This window comes from Anabrus simplex, chromosome X (assembly GCF_040414725.1).
Source record: "Anabrus simplex isolate iqAnaSimp1 chromosome X, ASM4041472v1, whole genome shotgun sequence".
Classification (NCBI taxonomy): domain Eukaryota; kingdom Metazoa; phylum Arthropoda; class Insecta; order Orthoptera; family Tettigoniidae; genus Anabrus; species Anabrus simplex.
The window spans coordinates 54,849,384-54,866,801 of record NC_090279.1 but is presented as its reverse complement, the minus strand read 5'-3'; the positions used below and the strand labels follow the sequence as shown (position 1 = coordinate 54,866,801).

Here is a 17,418-nt window from a genome sequence, read left to right as displayed (position 1 = left end):
AGATGTTACCAATTTTTAAGTTGATGACTTTAGTACTTGATATGCATCCCCTTAGCTTTCATGAGTGACTTGATTTGGCTGGGCATACCCTCAGTCAGTATTTTACGCTGACTCTTTAAATCGTCATCATGACACCAGATTTGAACGATCTTCCCAATCAAGCTTTTTTGTCGTTATATTTGTTTTTCTGATTTTCCTTTGCTACCGTCCAAGGATGTTCTATGGGGTTCATGCCTGAACTGTTTCTAAGCTTTGTGGCAAGGAGGCCCATCCTGCATAAAAATAAATTCACTTTGACCAAACCACTCTTGCACCTGAGCTACCAAACTGGTTCTTAATACTATACTGTTCACGTCTCATAGTTCCTTCTACAACATATAATCATCCACAGCCGTACCAAGAGAACACACTCCAGACCATCACTGAAGTTGGATGCTTCACTCTCTGCTTCACTCATCCTGGATGGAATGCTTCCCCTTTACTTCTGACATATTGACTTGTCTCCTCTTCGACAGGAAATACCGATTCGTCACTAAAACAAACCTGAAATAATAAAACACATAAACCTAGCAAAATTTCATACATATACTATACTATACGGTTACATCACTTAGATTGGGTAAAAAATGGAATAGTGAGTGATAATTTAGGAATTACAGTAATTGTCATGGACTTGCCTGTTTTCATTCATCAGATGACCACTTCTCGAGAGTCTTGGCCCACTGGAACCTCTTTGCAGCCATAGCAGGAGTAGTCTTCGCTTTTCCTTGAGGTCGTCTTGCTTTCATTCCAGCATTAAACAACTCTCACCTCACAGTTCTGGCTGGTACCAATGAACCATACTCTTCTAATTTCTTACGTAAATCTGAACTAGTAACATTGCGGTTGTTTACTGACAAATTAATCAGTTTTTCTTCCTCCTTGGGGTTAGTTTCTTCTTTCGCCCGCAGTATCCAACATGTTGTTGACATTTTTTCTCCCCTTATCTTCACATTTTAAAATTATACCTACAGATTGCTGTGATATTTGCAATCTAGAATCTATCTCTTGCTGTGAATAACGTTTCTCCAAAGTAGCTCTCTGACAGTGCCTTTCTTGGCGAAAGGTCCTTTTGTCTCCCCAAACCTCAAAATTTTACAATTCTCTAGAACCACTCTGAAGAAATGTGAAATGAACTCATGAACAGTATCAATAATGCGTGTAACTTACAGAATGCACAGTCTTAACAATAGGTCACATTGTTTACTTCCATACAGCAACAATATGCAGATATGGACAATAACCAACAGAACATGTTCACTAACAAAATTGACACAAAACCATATGAATAATGAAATTACATTGTGGTTCCCACTGTACCCACTATATGAAAAAATCCAGTAGTGTAGACAGGGATATCCCAAGTGGTAACTCCACCAAACAAGTTCAAGGATTAGGCTATAAAGGTTGATTATTTACATAAAGATAGAAATATACATTTGACCATTAGAATTTGGCCACGTCTGGTGTATTAAAATATAGAACTCAGAGCATTAGAATAGGTGAAGCTTTATTTGATCCTGTAACTATTATTGGATTGGCTCCCACAGGGCAGTATTATGAGACCTTTATTATCTGGTATATATAAACAATATGAATAATGAACTGAAATAAGTTATGAGGCTCTTTGTAATAAGTAAGTTTCAGTATTGTGTGTAACTGCAAAAATACCTTAACAATATTGTAAGATAAGATGGACATTTGGCAATGTTATATTGGTAAACAGTGTGAAAAGTCAGGTTCTCTGTTTCACAAATAGAAAGGGTCCTCATTCATTTAATTATTGTGTTGATGGGGTGAACGTTCTTTAAGGGGATCTCTGTAAGTACCTGGGTATTCATAATAAGAATAGATCTTCATTGTGGTAATCATATAAACATATTGAAAAGGATACTTAGAGATCTCTTAATATGATTATGAGGTTATTTAGCGGTTGTAATGGAGAGGGCATATAAATCTCCAGCAAAGCCACAATGAGAGTATGAGACCATCACCAGTATTACTTGAATAAAGAACAGGAAATAATCCACAGAAATATCTCCAGTTCCTCCGGGTGATTTCTAACAAAAGAGTGTGTTTACAGAGATGTTGCAAAGTTTCAGCTGGGAAGACTTGGAGAAAGGAGACAAGTTGTTTGATTAAAGAGTACGGTATATTCTGAGATATCATTGGAGAGATGGCTTGGAATGACATTAGTTGATGAATACATTTAAGTCATGTTCTTTAAGTTTAGGAAAGGTCACAACATGAAGATAAGTTTGAATTCATGGGGACAAATTTTGGTAAATGTTCACTTATAGGAAGATGATTTAGTGATTGAAATAATTTACCGAGGACGTTGTTTCATATATTTCCACAATCTTTTTCTATATAAACAACCAACACCCGAAACGCTGCTGTTTGATTGATTCGTTGATTGATTGGGACATTGACTGATTTTTTTGGTCTTAATGTGATGTACAGAGAGGGATGATGGATATTTCTATGCTTATGATTTAAACATTGTCCACTTGTTGGGAAAGTGGTGGGAGTACTGTAGGATTATTTGATATTACAGTGAAGTGTTTTCGGAAAGAAAGTATATAGGAACATGGAAATGAACAAAGAAGTTACAAGTCAAGTTGGTATAGAAAGATGGGAATAGGGGAATGTGAACATGAAAGGATGAAGAAAATAGCTATTCAGTGTGGAAATAGGGATCAACAGAAATAGAAACACAAGCACGCAATGTTATTGGGTAATGATTTGGAGATAGTGTTTATTATTATTATTATTTATTTTCCTTAAATTGTACATATACACATACACGGAAGTGCCTCCACCCACACATGTATGTGTACACATACTCTGGTGAATATTCACAAATATGTAGGTAATTTTATATTTACATATTTGCAAATGATCCTCCTTTTCTATGCTACCTTGTCTACTGATATCCTACACTGTGTTCCTTTTCATGTTCTTATCTCTCTTATCATTTGTCTGGAAAGCAGTGGCAAAGGGACCGGGTTAAAATGCAAAAGGTCATTATGCGGGTTAGGTTCCAAAAAGGATAAAAAATAAAATAAATAAATGCAATGTCAATTTTAATCTAATAGAAGTTGTATAGCATTATTTGAAGTAGTTGAACAAGTTGTACATGTGTTGATTATGTTTGTAATACAGAAGGTATTATGAGTAAAATTTTATAAATTATATACATGCTTAATAGAAAAGAAAGTGTAAATTTTAAAATACTGTATTTTATGAAATTGTCTTTTTCTCTGTTCTTTTAAAAATTAGTGCTTGATATTAATGTATTTTTGTGTACCGTTTGCCACCAAGGTCGACTCCTCTCTTGTATTTAGATTGATTTTGAATTGATTGTTCCTTTCCATTCTTATATTTTTAAAATGAGAGATATATTAATTTTAATCTTTATTGTGCCACTGTGAAATTTATTTTCTCAGCTGTTTCTTGTTTAGGCCTATATATATTCCTTTACTTCTTTACTCTACTTTTCTTATTTCTTACTTATAGCCTTCCGAAGATACTAAGGAGGAAATATTCATAGAAGAACATACCGATGATCAGCTGTTGCCATACATCAAAGAAGAAACAAAGTAAGTACATTACAAATCCTATATAATATAGAATATGTTGTACGTATTCACAGTTGTGTTCAGTGTTGGTTGATTTATCTCCAAAAACTGGCCATTTTCATCAGTTGAATCCTTTCTTTACAAGGTTTCATTTAAATGCAAATATCTTAAAATTCTATTGTTTAAAATCATCTTAAATATTCAAGAACTTTGAGATCATATTTAATGTGCCATCATGTAGTTTTATTGAATACCGGTATATATCTACAAAAAGAATCTCTGGTGAAGCTAGATATTTTGAAGTGTATTTGTTTACAATACCTTTAAGCAACTATGAAGAAAGTGTTCTTTCTTTCACTGTCTCTGCATCATTTGTTCATCACATTCTTATCATCTGAAATGCTATCTGAAATTATTGCCTCGAGATATTCTGAGTAAGTTTTTGTACGTTCACACCAACAGTGACACACAGAAAAAGCGATGTTTGTAGATTATAAATTAAATCTTCAAATTCAAAATTGTTAAGTTTTATGTACATTGTAATATTTTGAACTATCATTATCAGTCTCATTAATCAATATAATTATGGCTTGAGTTCAATAATGTTATAACTCAAAGAATGTCATTTTAAACTATTTCGTTAGATTCCTTTCTTTATGATCATTTCTGGTCTCTTGTGTGTTAAGTCAGATTCCTCCAATTGTGGACGCCAGAGCTGATAATGTGTTGTAGAAATGAAACGTTCAGGTCAGTAGTGCTACATCTTCGATATCATAGTTTTCAAATAAAACTTGTGCATTCTTGTAAGCATAAAATTATGTGGTCTTGAATTTATGTTCATTCCAGTGTTGTGGTCACACTTGCTGATTCATTTTAGTGTTCATTTTCAGTCAGGGGCTTGTAGTGTGTTGATTGCAAACATACGTACACAATTAGTATAAAGTAATAACATGGACAGGTACTGGTACAAGTGGAGTTTTAAATTTGTTTAGCTTGCCTAAAAAATTCAGACTTCTTTAAGTAAGTGAATTTATTATCTCATAAAATTAGATAAATAGGGCGTACATTATTGCTTCATGTCCTTAGGTTTAACCTCAAAGTGCCCTAGACGTGACCCCCTGCTGCTACTAAGAAAGCAATAACTTTGGCTGCTGGACCTGTCTTTTTAAAGATCTCTGAACAATGACAAAGTTATTTCATGGAAATGGCTCTTCTCATAGCTACCAGACAAGAAACATTGGACCTTTCATCCATGTCTTCCAGCTTAACGTAGAGAGCAACAGCAGAGCAAAATGTGACTACCTATCCAAGATTATCCTGGATAATAATATAGATGTTGTGTCTATACAGCAAACCCATACAGCCAATGAAGAAGAGTTTCGGAAAAGGGGCCGCATTAATGTTTACACAGCTCTTGGTGCAACACATCACAGTGCACATGGTATAGCCACTTATGTTCGTAATAATATCCAAGATGCATCACTGCTCTTTCAAAACGAAGACGAAGACATCCATTGTGTTGCTGTGTGAGTGGCAGATGTTACTATTTTTAACATTTATAAACCCCCAAGCGCACAGTGGCCAAGTACAGTACTACCTAATGCTCAACACCCTGCAGTTTATATAGGTGACTTCAACAGCCATCACGAACTATGGAAGTACTCGAATAACAGTGAATGTGGAACGAAACTCGTAGAATGGACAGAGATGAACAATCTCCATCTGATGATTGACCCAAAAGATCTTGCTACTTTCCAATCAGCTGCATGGAATAGGGATTCTAATCTTGACCTGTGTTTTGTTAGCTGCAATGAGGGAGGACAGCCCTTACATACCAGTCGTAAAGTGTTAAGACATTTTCCCCACAGTCAACATGGCCCCATTATAGTGGATATTGGCATCAACATTCCTGTTGTACGGTCAATACCACATGCTCGGTGGAACTTCAGAAAAGCAAATTGGTCAACATTCACCACTGAACTGGATATATGCGTTCGGTGGATTGCTCCCAAGCACAACAATTACTAGCGTTTCGTAGGTGCAGTTATGATGGCGGCTAAGAGGAATATGCCTGGAGGCCATAAAAAATAATACATCCCTGGCTGGAATGTTGTGACTGGTGCGCTCTGTAACGAATATCTGCAGACTGGTGATGAAGACATAGCTGATGAACTTCTTTCCAGCATGGATACTACCTGGGGAGAACGGTGAATTGAAACAGTGGAGAATATCGACTTAACTCATTCCAGTAGAAGAACTTAGGCTCTCCTCAGAAAACTTGGAGGAAAGACACCTTTGGTGAAGCAAGAGCCTGGAGTTATTCTGGATGAAGTAGCATCTCACATCGTCACAACTTCCCAAACTCCATCAGATAAGAAACATACCAAACACATACGGCGCCAGCTCCAAACTCTGAAATAAAGAACATCACGCACACCAAGGTATTCACTACCGCTTACGGTGCAAGACATCAATGCTGCTCTCAAAGACGTTAAACCAAGTACAGCTCCAGATTTTGATGGCATTCATCCAGAATTTCGCATTCATTTAGGAAAGAATGCTAGAAGTTGGCTGGCAAGGTCTTGTACCGACCTTCTACAGAACAGACAATTCTCGGCAGTATTCAAACGAACGGAAGTGATTTCCATCTTGAAACCAGGTAAGCTTGCCAATGACCGAAGCAGTTATAGACCAATTGCGCTTCTTTTAGGGAGGCTAATCTACAACGGAATCAGCGCAACAGTTTTCCAGCATATTGAAGTTGATCAAGCCGGATTCAGGCCCAATCGCAGCTGCTGCGATCAAGTTCTTTCACTGACATTCCACATGGAAGGAGGTTTCCTGAAACAACTCAAGACCTCAGCTGTATTCATTGATCTTACAGCATCATTTGACGAGTCTGGAGGGAAGGATTAATTTACAAGCTTCTCCGAATTGTACCCTGTAGGACCATCATGCAGGTTATAAGCAATATGCTCAATGACAGAAGATTTCAAGTGTGTATGGGAAATAGTATAAGTAGAGAAAGAAGCTCAAGGATCGGTACTGTCTCCCCTACTGTTCAATTTGTATATCTCCGATCTCCCAGAAACATCATCACAAACATTTTGTTATGCTGAATATCATAACACTAGCCACTCAATATCGAGACTTTAGTGTGACAGAAGAAGTGCTACAAAGAAACCTGATTTCACTTTAAACGTACTTCAAGAAATGGCAACTGTGTCCTAACTCTAACAAAACAGAAGTGTCATGTTTTCACCTGAATAATCGCCAAGCTGGCATTAAACTTCACATACGTTTTTGTCACCAAGAACTTTGGCACAGCAGCTATCCCAAATATTTGGGGATTACACTTGATCGCACACTCTCTTACAAACAACATCTTATGAATCTGTCCAAGAAGCTCAAAACATGTAATATTATCTTTCAGAAATTGTATGGCTTAAGTTGGGGTTCATCAGCAAAGACTTTATGATCTGCTTTGGGACTGGTTTTCTCGTGTGCTGAGTACTGTGCACCAGTTTGGCTGGATAGCCCATATACAAGACTAATTAATACTCAACTGAATGCTAGCATGCGGTTAATATCTGGTACTGTCCAGTCCACACCCCTTTATTGGCTCCCAATTCTGTCAGGTATAATGCCGCATGATGTAAGAAGATCAAATGCTCCCATTCGAGAGTTCAAGAAGATAGAAATGAACCCTCAACTGTATGTTTTGGATGATATTCCTATTCTCAAGGTAACAAGGTTCAAGTCACGACATCCATCTTTGCATGATGCTGTCGCATTGGCTGATGGGAATTTTCACCCTTTAGAAGAATGGAGAAGTCGCTGGAAAATTGCCACAGACAGTTCCTTACACAGCATCTTTTCTGGTGAACATCATCTTCCGCATAAGATTTGGACCACTCTGAATCGGGTGAGAACAAATCATGGACGATGCAGGGATGCCCTTTATAAGTGGAAATATATCTCATCACCAGAGTGCGGCTGTGCATCTCGGCAGATGATCCCCATATTGTAAGTGAATGTACACGACGTTCCTACACAGGTAGCCCGTGTGATGTTTTGGAACCAACAGAGGAAACCATACAGTAGATCACCCAAGTGGACATCCTGCTATAAAACATGTTTCTTGTCTGTGTATATTTGTAAATACTATATATTTGTGTATATGTATCTAACTTGTTGCACTATGCTAATAATAATAATAATAATAATAATAATAATAATGATAATAATAATAATAATAATAATAATAATAATGATAATAATAATAATAATAATAATAATAATAATAATAATAATAATAATAATAATAATAATAATAATAGTAATAATAATAATAATAATAATAATAGGTAAATCACGTTGTGATATAATATTCTTTAAAAATTGTAATTATTGTCACTGACCTCACAAAGTCCTGTTTTAAAACATTTAATGCAGGTCATGCGATGGCTAGTCATAGCCTAAGGTTTGACTTCAAACAAGATTTGTGATGGAAACTACGAATTCTGTATGGTTTATTTGATTTTGTGAGTGGTTATAGCCTTCTCGACTCTTATGTGATGCACTGACTTGTTCCTACTGTACTATCACACTAGTGGCAAGAAATATTCATGTCGGTCCTCAGAACTACCCAGTACCAGCTCACACTCTCTGATTAGTCAGAGTAGAACCATGCACACAACCGAAGATCGCCCAAATAGTCTATTCTTCGAGGTTTAAATCCTGCAGTTTCTTTGTAATTCATGTATAACAAGACACAATAGGCTACATTAGAGAACAATTTTGTATTATGACCACCAGTAAAAATGTTGCTTATGAATCCTTTTCATACACAGAATCATATTTCTATTTTTGATGGAGTCTAAATTAGCTTTCTACTTTCTAAACATATTTTGTGCAGAGGCACTCTCGGACCAGCAAAGCGACATGCATTTTATGTGTCTTCTTTTTTCTTGGCATATATGTCAGAGGACTGTCCATTGTCTACGTAGCTTAGTCCATTTTACACCATAGATTCTAGTTGCTTCTGAAGGATTCAGTCGACCGGATCTTATCTGCTACTTCCCACTTTGTTTTATATCTCACCTCAGGCGCTATTGTTTCCTCACTCTCATTTCAGCAGTCTTCAAATATCATGCCGCAACTTAAATGACTTCCTTTAAAATGTCTAAAATATTTGCCATGCCAGTTTGGTATTGATTTTAAGATTCATAAAATTTCCTAATTGCTGACTTGTGGAAATACACGTATTTCTGAGATTACCAATTAGTGATGAGGCTTACTTCCGTTTGTGTAGAGACACATGGTCCTGAACTAACCACTTAGTTATGTGGTTTCCTTCCAGCTTTAGAGCGTTGAGTGTCACATGGCCCTGAGCTGACCACTTTGTGCCACTCCTCCAGGGTCTTCATATTTATAGGCGTGAGCGGAGTGAAAATAACAAACTGATTAATATGATCGTCTGTTGTCTATGACGTATGTAAGCAGAAATATGAATTGCAAAATTCTATTCAGGCTAGAATACACTGATGGACTCCCCTCTTGTAGGTACTCATAGAATTTCACCAGATATTGAAACTGTCCTTCCCATTTAACACAGATATACCCATTTTTTTATTTTTTGAGTTATAAGTTTTTCTTCACAATGCATTTATAGGAGTCACTTAAACACAAAATCCAGAAGCGTTCAGCCATTCAAACACTCTTTTGTGAAAATAAGTTATTATAGATATCGGACATAGGCTTTAGGGGAGAAAATTTGAACATGCAATAAACTTATTTGAATGTTAGGATGTGTAAAATATCCATTGCATTCCATTTTTGTATCAGAATATTCATCAGTCTTCTTCTGGTGGCAGGGTCCGGTGTTGTGATTCATTGACTCCAGTTAGTTCGGTCTCGGGCCATGTCTGCATGTAGTCTTCCAACTTTCAGGTCGTTGTGCACTTTACCAGTCTATGCTGTCTGGTTCGTACCTCGCGCCTTTTTTCACCGACTTTCTGTGTATACTCTGATTTTCCCAATATATCGTCCGCTACACGCAACACATGCCCAAACCAGCGCACACGCCTTTCCCCAATTTTCTTCTGGGTCGGTGCAATGCCAAAACGTTTTCTAATAACATCATTTGAAATGTGATCTAGTCTAGTTACGCCAGGCTTCCACCTAAGCAACTTCGTATCCATGATGCTTAGTTGGCGTTCTACCTCTAGAGCTGGGCAGCATTCGTTGCCGTAGAAAACGACAGGATGGATAACAATAGGACAAGTATCAGTTCGGTAGAACTTAGTTTAGAGATGGCCCTTTGTCCTAAGTTCGGAAGGGCGCCTGTTGTCATTCTCCACTTCAGTCAGGCGTTGTATATCCTTAAGTTGACTTCATCAGTAAATCGGCCATCATCATAGATTGTGGAGCCAATATTCTTAAATATCCCTACTCGTGCTATATCTTCAGCGTCAACATGCATGGTTCCAACTTCTCGACGATGTAATGCAATGTATTCTGTCACCATAGAATCACTCCATAGCGTTGCCTTCGTGATATCATATCATGTAGACTGACAGAAATACTTGAGAAGTCTTATACGCACTAGAGCTGAAATTTGTTCAAGTCTAGGAGGGTCACTCGCTTGATAGGTGACAGTTTGTTCTTGCTGCAAACCAAGTGTACCGAGACTGTATCACTCTCCACTACTCTGAGATAAAGTACGGCACCATAAACCCCTCTCCGAAGCGTCACAGAATACACGCACTTGATAGCTCTCTGGCGTTGTAGAAGAAGATCCTATCCATCGAGGGATTTGAATTGCTGACAAGTGAATGAGGCTGGAAGCCCAGAGTTGCCACCTTCTTGCTAGGTCTATGGGTAGGAGATCGTCCCATTCTATCCCTCTACACCAAGTATATTGGAACATGATTTTACCTGTAATCGATATTGGCGACAGGAGACCAAACGGATCGTAAAATCTTGCTGTAGCTTGTAGTACCTGTCTCTTCGTTGCCGGCTCTTCTGGTAGCGTTCCAACGATGTCGTTAGGGTCGAAAAAAAGACAGTCTGTGTGCGTGTTCCAGTTAACACCCAAAACTCGTGTATCTCTCGTTTCCTCGCGCCCTTCGGCTCTCCATATATCCTTTAACAGTACTGAAATGGTCGCCCACTTTGACATCGGCATTTGTATCTCTCGGAGAAGCCCTGTTATCTCGTAGTACACAGCAATGATTTCATTTTCGTCTTCTGTACTGGCTGTGAAATTATCCATGCAGGTCCATTGATCTAGCAGTTTTGTAGCCAAGGGATACTTGTCAGAAAATCTGGAAGCCAATTCACGTAATGTAGCTGATTAAAGGAATGGGCTGCATGTATGTCCAAACGGCAAACGGGCGAATCTGTATACTGCAGTGTTGTCAGTTGTCTTCCAATCTCCTTTTTCCCCTCTCTCCACTTCAAACCTTGAAATCTCGTTAAGTCTCTGTCATTTTTATCCAGACACAACTGCAAAAAGGCTTGGGTTCCGTGCCCAATTAAAGCTAGTCGGTAGAGTCGGAAGCGGAGTAGTGTTGCCAGAATTTCTGGTAGGAGATTAGGCCCTACCTCCAGGGCATCATTGGGTGATAGGGTACCCTTTTCGTGAGATGAAGCATCAAAAACTATTTTCCACTTCGTCGTGCCGTCTCTTTGCTTGTTTATAGCATGGTGAGGCAAATAGAAGGTGTCGGTAACCGATTCAGCCTCGGGCGCTATCTCTACTTGTCCCTTCGCAAAGTAGTCGGTCATTAAAGCGTGGTATGCCTCTCGGAACTGTTTGTTTCCATTAAGTTTGTTCTTCAGGGAATCAAAACGTTTCTCAGCGTTCTTGCGATTCGAGTGCAGTATTACTCCTTCCTTCCTTGGTAGGGAGACAACCCTCCTCCCGTCTTCCATTTTGAATGATTCATGAGAGCCTTTCAAGATTGCAAACTCTCTCGCAGTGAGTGCTCGTTGCTGATCTTCCTTTATCCCTAGTGTCTCTAGATCCCAAAACTTGCGTAGATTGTTCTCGGAAGATAGTAATTCTGCATTGATACTGACGTGGTTTATGGACACATGATTCACTGTAGTACCAGACTTATTCCCACTAAGAATCCAACCAAACCTAGAGGGAAGAAGTACCATGGAACTCGAGATGCGTATTGGCTGTTCGTCCTTCACCACCTCACCTGCCAGTACTGGTCTCCTCCTATCAGGACCTCAATCATCAGATCGTCTGCATCATCTTGAGGATCTGCTAGTTGCAATTTGTGAAGGCGTGATAGACTCTGTATGTCACGTGGGACGGTTGGGTGCGGTGAGTACGTGTTCCTGCTCTCGAATGCCGAGATTCGCACGGAATCTTTCGTCCACATTCCACTTATACTGAAGTTGGCCAATCTGCGAGTCACCGATGTACTTAATGGTGCTTCAAATGCTGTACCTGACAGATCTCTCCTGTCAATGACTTTCAGCTTCAAATCGTCTACCAGTTCCGAGCTGATGAATATTGACTGACTTCCGGCGTTCAGAATTTAACGTGTTCTTTTCCAAAGTCCGGTTGGTCCGATTACCCAAATTCGAGCTGTTTGGAGGTATATCAAGTTCGGCATGCTAACATCTATTTTTCCTACAGTTACTCCCACTTGTCCTTCACAGATAGAGATGTGATGTGGTCCCTTACATTTAGTGCAGGATACTTTGTTCTTCTTGGTGCAGTTTTTCAAGGTGTGACTTCTGTTTAGGGATAAAAAGCATCGTTGAGTAGACTTCAGTTGGTCTATGCGTTGCTTGACATCTGTCATCTTGGTACAGTTGAGCCCAATGGTCTTTCCCTTCGCAAAAAGCACAAAAAGGTGACGTCTTCTTCTTCCTGGACGTCTGGCCCGTCCTAGTAGTGACTTGCAAGGCAGCAGCAGTTGGGTAATATGAGTTTGAGATGGCGTTGTCTCCTTTGATTTTCTGCGCCGTCATTGCGCCCTCCACTTCTTCATTGAGGAATTCCATAAGCCTTGTTATGTGCGCTTCGGAAATCTTCTCTCTCTTTGCGTAGATGATACACCTTCTAGACATATCATCCGGAAATGCACGTAACAGTTTGGGGGCTAACATTCTACCGTAGTGGTCGACATTTTCCCCTAATGCCCCTAAAGCCTGAATACGTCTATTATATTCTATATATGTATGATTGAGGGCGTCGGGCGTAGCATCACGAACTGGTCTCATGGTCTCCAGGTAATCCAGATGCGCCTGGATGATGCGTCCAATAAGATTCACCTTTATTTCCTCGTTTGCGTCTGCAGTCACCGCTATGCCATCGATTAGCTTCTTAGGTTCTCCCTCCAGGTATCCACGAAGGAAGACGTGTTTGTCGATAGTGTTGATGGTCGGGTTGTTGTCTACTGCTGACTGGAATTTCTCCCAAAACCGGGAACATTTTTCTACATCTCCTGCGAATGGTTCTAGTTTGATAGTGGGTAATTTAACAGAGTGGGTGATGGAAAAGTGTGATGGCTCTGGTACTACGGATAAAGGTCTGGAAGGGTCAAGATTCATATATCCGAGCGACTCAGATAATTTGTCACGAAAGACGCGTGTCGAATTAAATATCGCGCGCTTCGCGACCTCGATGTATTTCTCACACTCTATGACGTCTGCGTCATATTCGGCGTCTGATAGAAGATCGTGAATGCCATTATCGAGGGAAATGAGTTGATCTAAAGGTCCCTGGTTCGATCCCGGGTATCGGCACCAAATTATGTCGTATATGTAAACAAGTTTTCTTTATTGTACTTCACTTCGTACCAAGAGAAAAACATAGTGACGTCAAAGAAGATACAAAGAATTCACACACAGAGATAATAAAGGCATTGTTAATCCTCCACATTTCAGGCTGACTGGGTCCTGCCAATGCGCGTCCCTTCCAGAGGCTGCACTAACCTTGGTTCCGATACCATGAGAGATATTTCTGTAATGGTGTGATGGTATTATTTTACGGCCGACTTGTCTTGAAGCATTTTAGAGCTCATGACAGAAGGTAGTAACGCTGCTCCGGACATGGGGAACAGATGCCTTTTGCAGCCACTCCTCCAGAGAAGAAGCGCTACGCTCTTTTCTGCATTAACTTCCAGAAATTTAGTGTACCTCTCCCGCCATCTGCTCCGTACTGAACGTCTCCATCTTCTGATCAATATCTTGTGAGATGATCAAGAGGTTTAGTCTGTCATATCTGGAATCAATGTCCCCCGTTTATTTGTCCACTTATTTTCTCCAAAGAGAGCAGTAACAATACGTGGTCGAGCTTCCCATTACTTTGCTCGTGAGCCAGTCATACATTCGACTGCGCCATGTGAATTGAGTTCATACAGCACGAATTGGAAAGTAATAGATCATGTTACGATATATTTTAGCCTGCGTGATCGATTTTCCCATGTGCCAGTTGCAAGCGGATCTCACCTTTAACCAAGAAATTTGCATTTACCGCCCTTCTTTCGTAGAATATGTAGAACTACTGTGCGGTGGGGAGACAGGCGCAGAATAGGACGCTACCTGACTATCTTATCAATCCACTAAAAATAATCACGTTGCCCGTGATCTTTTGAAATAAATAGAATATCATTCCTTTACATAGCAGTAATATCCACTACGATGCAATTCAACGTCTTTTCTTCTCGAATTTTGTCTCAAACCTTGATTTTCATGCTACTTCTATCCCTATTGTTAAAGTAATACTTGCAAGAATATTCAAGGGCATAATAGGTTGCGTTTGGTTTCAAAATCTGGATATTAGAACATTGTAATAAAACGCTACCACCAAAGCCATATTCTGTGTGGCCTTCCTAATGTCTATAACAGCAGTATCTGGGGGAGAAAAGACAATATCAATGCTGGGGAGAGAGCTGTCGTATACTTGTTATATTTCAGCTTTTAAAGGATTTCATCAGGATTAGTGGTTTTTCGTGTTGCATGCGGCTTGTGTTAAATACAGCAATTAAGACGTAGACTGATGTAGTACATGGTAGTAAGTATGAACGTCCTTGTGTAAACCTACCGTCCTATATGTTGGTTGGGTCTGTTTGATTGCACATCAAAGCTACATATTTCGGAAAAGCGACACAGTGACATTATAAAATGCTATAGTGATATGATAACAATGTACAAATTCAATATGTATATTTGTGTGACAATATAACATTCATAAAAGATTAGCCATGGTTCAGCAGATCTTGCTGACTGTCGGCAAACGATGATCTCAACTTTATTAATATCTACAACACTGACATTCTCTCAAACAACCTCAAGAACAAGGTCCTTTACAAAAATTATTACTTGCCTGCGACGAAGCGCAGAGTGGTTCAACAAGATCAAAATTCCAAAGCATATGTCGTCCTTTATGTAGGAGAACAGACTACGGATTTCATAGAATAATATGTGCTGCATTAAAGAGCTTCTATTTCTCCTTTTAGGCTGGATCACTTCTCATGCATTCTTTAAATGAGGTTTTCTATTAACTCGTACATTTCTAAACTGTGACAAGCTTCTTGCGCGTGATATCGTGATTAAGAAAAGACGCAACACATTCTCGTTACAAGTGAGAGCTTTTGAAATTTAACAGTATACTCTGAATTTGACCTCAGATGATGTTTACTCTCAGGAATGTTATGTTTATGAGTAACGAGCTCTCTGCACTGGATATCAGTGAATGGAATGTCTAGTAGCAAATCCCCTGTGTGAGAGTTGTAGTGGAGTTGGCTGTTGAACTATTGGTCACATGGTTTTAATTTGTCATTGTAGATCGAGACCCGAGGTGAGCTATAGAGATCATCAACCTCCGGATGGCAGATCACATCTGAAGAGACATAAGGATGGTCGACCCTTCAAGTGCGATCACTGCGGAATGGTGTTCGGTAGCCAAAACAACTTGTCAGAACACCTCAGGATCCACCCGCTCCAAGTGTGTGGATTTTCAGATAAATCCTTTACAAAGAGGAAAATGCTGACAGGAGACACGCGATTGCATACAGGTGGGATTAAAAATGATTGCTCAGTATGTCATAAAAATTTCAGGAAAAGTCCAGAACTGATTTGGTCCCACACGGGCGAGGAGCCATACAGCTGCAATGTCTGGGGCAAATCATTCGTACAGAAAGGCAGTCTAAACGACCATATGCGGACCCATACAGGCGAGAAGCCATTCAATTGCAATGTCTGTGGTAAGTCCTTCAGCCGGAAAGCCTACCGAACTATTCACATGCAGTCTCACACGGGCAATAGGCAATACCAGTGCAATGTCTGTGGCAAGTCATTCATCAAAAAAGGTACTCTAACTGTTCATTTGCATAAACATACAGGCGAGAAGCCATACAGGTGCAATGTCTGTGGCAAGTCATTCACCGAGAAAGGAACTCTAACTGTTCATTTGCGGAAACATACAGGCGATAAGCCATACAGTTGCACTGTATGTTACAAATCATTTGTCCGCAGAAGTGATTTATCTTATCACACGATGTCTCACTCAGGCGAGAAGCCATACAGTTGTAATGTCTGTGGCAAATCATTCACCATGAAAGGTACTCTAACTATTCATCTGCGGACACATACATGCGAGAAGCCATACAGTTGCAATGTCTGTGGCAAGTCATTCATCGAGAAAGGTACTCTAACTGTTCATTTGCGGACACATGCAGGCGATAAGCCATACAGGTGCAATGTCTGTGAGATGTCATTCATCGAGAAAGGTTCTCCAACTGTTCATCTGCGAAAACATACAGGCGAGAAGCCATACAGTTGCAATGTCTGTGGCAAATCATTTACCAAGAAAGGTACTCTAATTGTTCATTTGCGGACACATACAGGCGAGAAGCCATACAACTGCAATGTCTGTGGTAAGTCCTTCAGCCGGAAAGTCTACCGTAGTATTCACATGCATTCTCACCAGGGCAATAGACAAAACCAGTGCAATGTCTGTGGCAAGTCATTCATCAAAAAAGGTACTCTAACTGTTCATTTGCATAAACATACAGGCGAGAAGCCATACAGGTGCAATGTCTGTGGCAAGTCATTCATCGAGAAAGGAACTCTAACTGTTCATTTGCGGAAACATACAGGCGATAAGCCATATAGCTGCACTGTATGTTGCAAATCATTTGTCCGCAGAAGTGATTTATCTTATCACACGACGTCTCACTCAGGCGAGAAGCCATACAGTTGCAATGTCTGTGGTAAATCATTCACCATGAAAGGTACTCTAACTGTTCATTTGCGGACACATACAGGCGAGAAGCCATACAGTTGCAATGTCTGTGGCAAGTCATTCATCGAGAAAAGTACTCTAACTGTTCATTTGCGGACACATGCAGGCGAGAAGCCATACAGTTGCAATGTCTGTGGCAAATCATTCATCGAGAAAGGTTCTCTAACTGTTCATATGCAGAAACATACAGGCGTGAAGCCATAGAGGTGCACTGTATGTTGCAAATCATTTGTCTAGAAAATAGATTTATCTTATCACACGTTAATTCACACAGGCACATCATTCATCACGAAAGCCAAACTAATTGTTCAAGCCATACAGTTGTAATTCTGGTGAAACCTTCAGCAGGACAGACAATCATGCTATTCACATGCGTTCTCTCACGGGCGAATAGCCAAACTGTTCTAATGTCTGTTGCTAGTTATTCAGCAGTTAATCCGTCCAAGCCGTACTGCTCTTAACTTCTGTGGGAGATCTTTTAGCCACGGAGTTACTTTAACACACCATAATCGTACTCATACA

At 39.6% G+C, this 17,418-nt stretch overlaps 1 protein-coding gene across 1 annotated transcript in view; it reads left to right on the top strand.

Moving 5' to 3' along the window:
- LOC136886627 (zinc finger protein 26-like) overlaps positions 1 to 17,100 on the top strand; it is a 51,398-nt gene extending 34,298 nt beyond the window's left edge. The window contains exons 4-5 of the mRNA XM_068230810.1: positions 3,559 to 3,641; positions 15,438 to 17,100. Coding sequence (XP_068086911.1) covers positions 3,559 to 3,641; positions 15,438 to 17,100 — 1,746 coding nt within the window. The remainder of the gene's footprint in view (positions 1 to 3,558; positions 3,642 to 15,437) is intronic.
- The last annotated feature ends 318 nt before the right edge of the window (positions 17,101 to 17,418 follow it).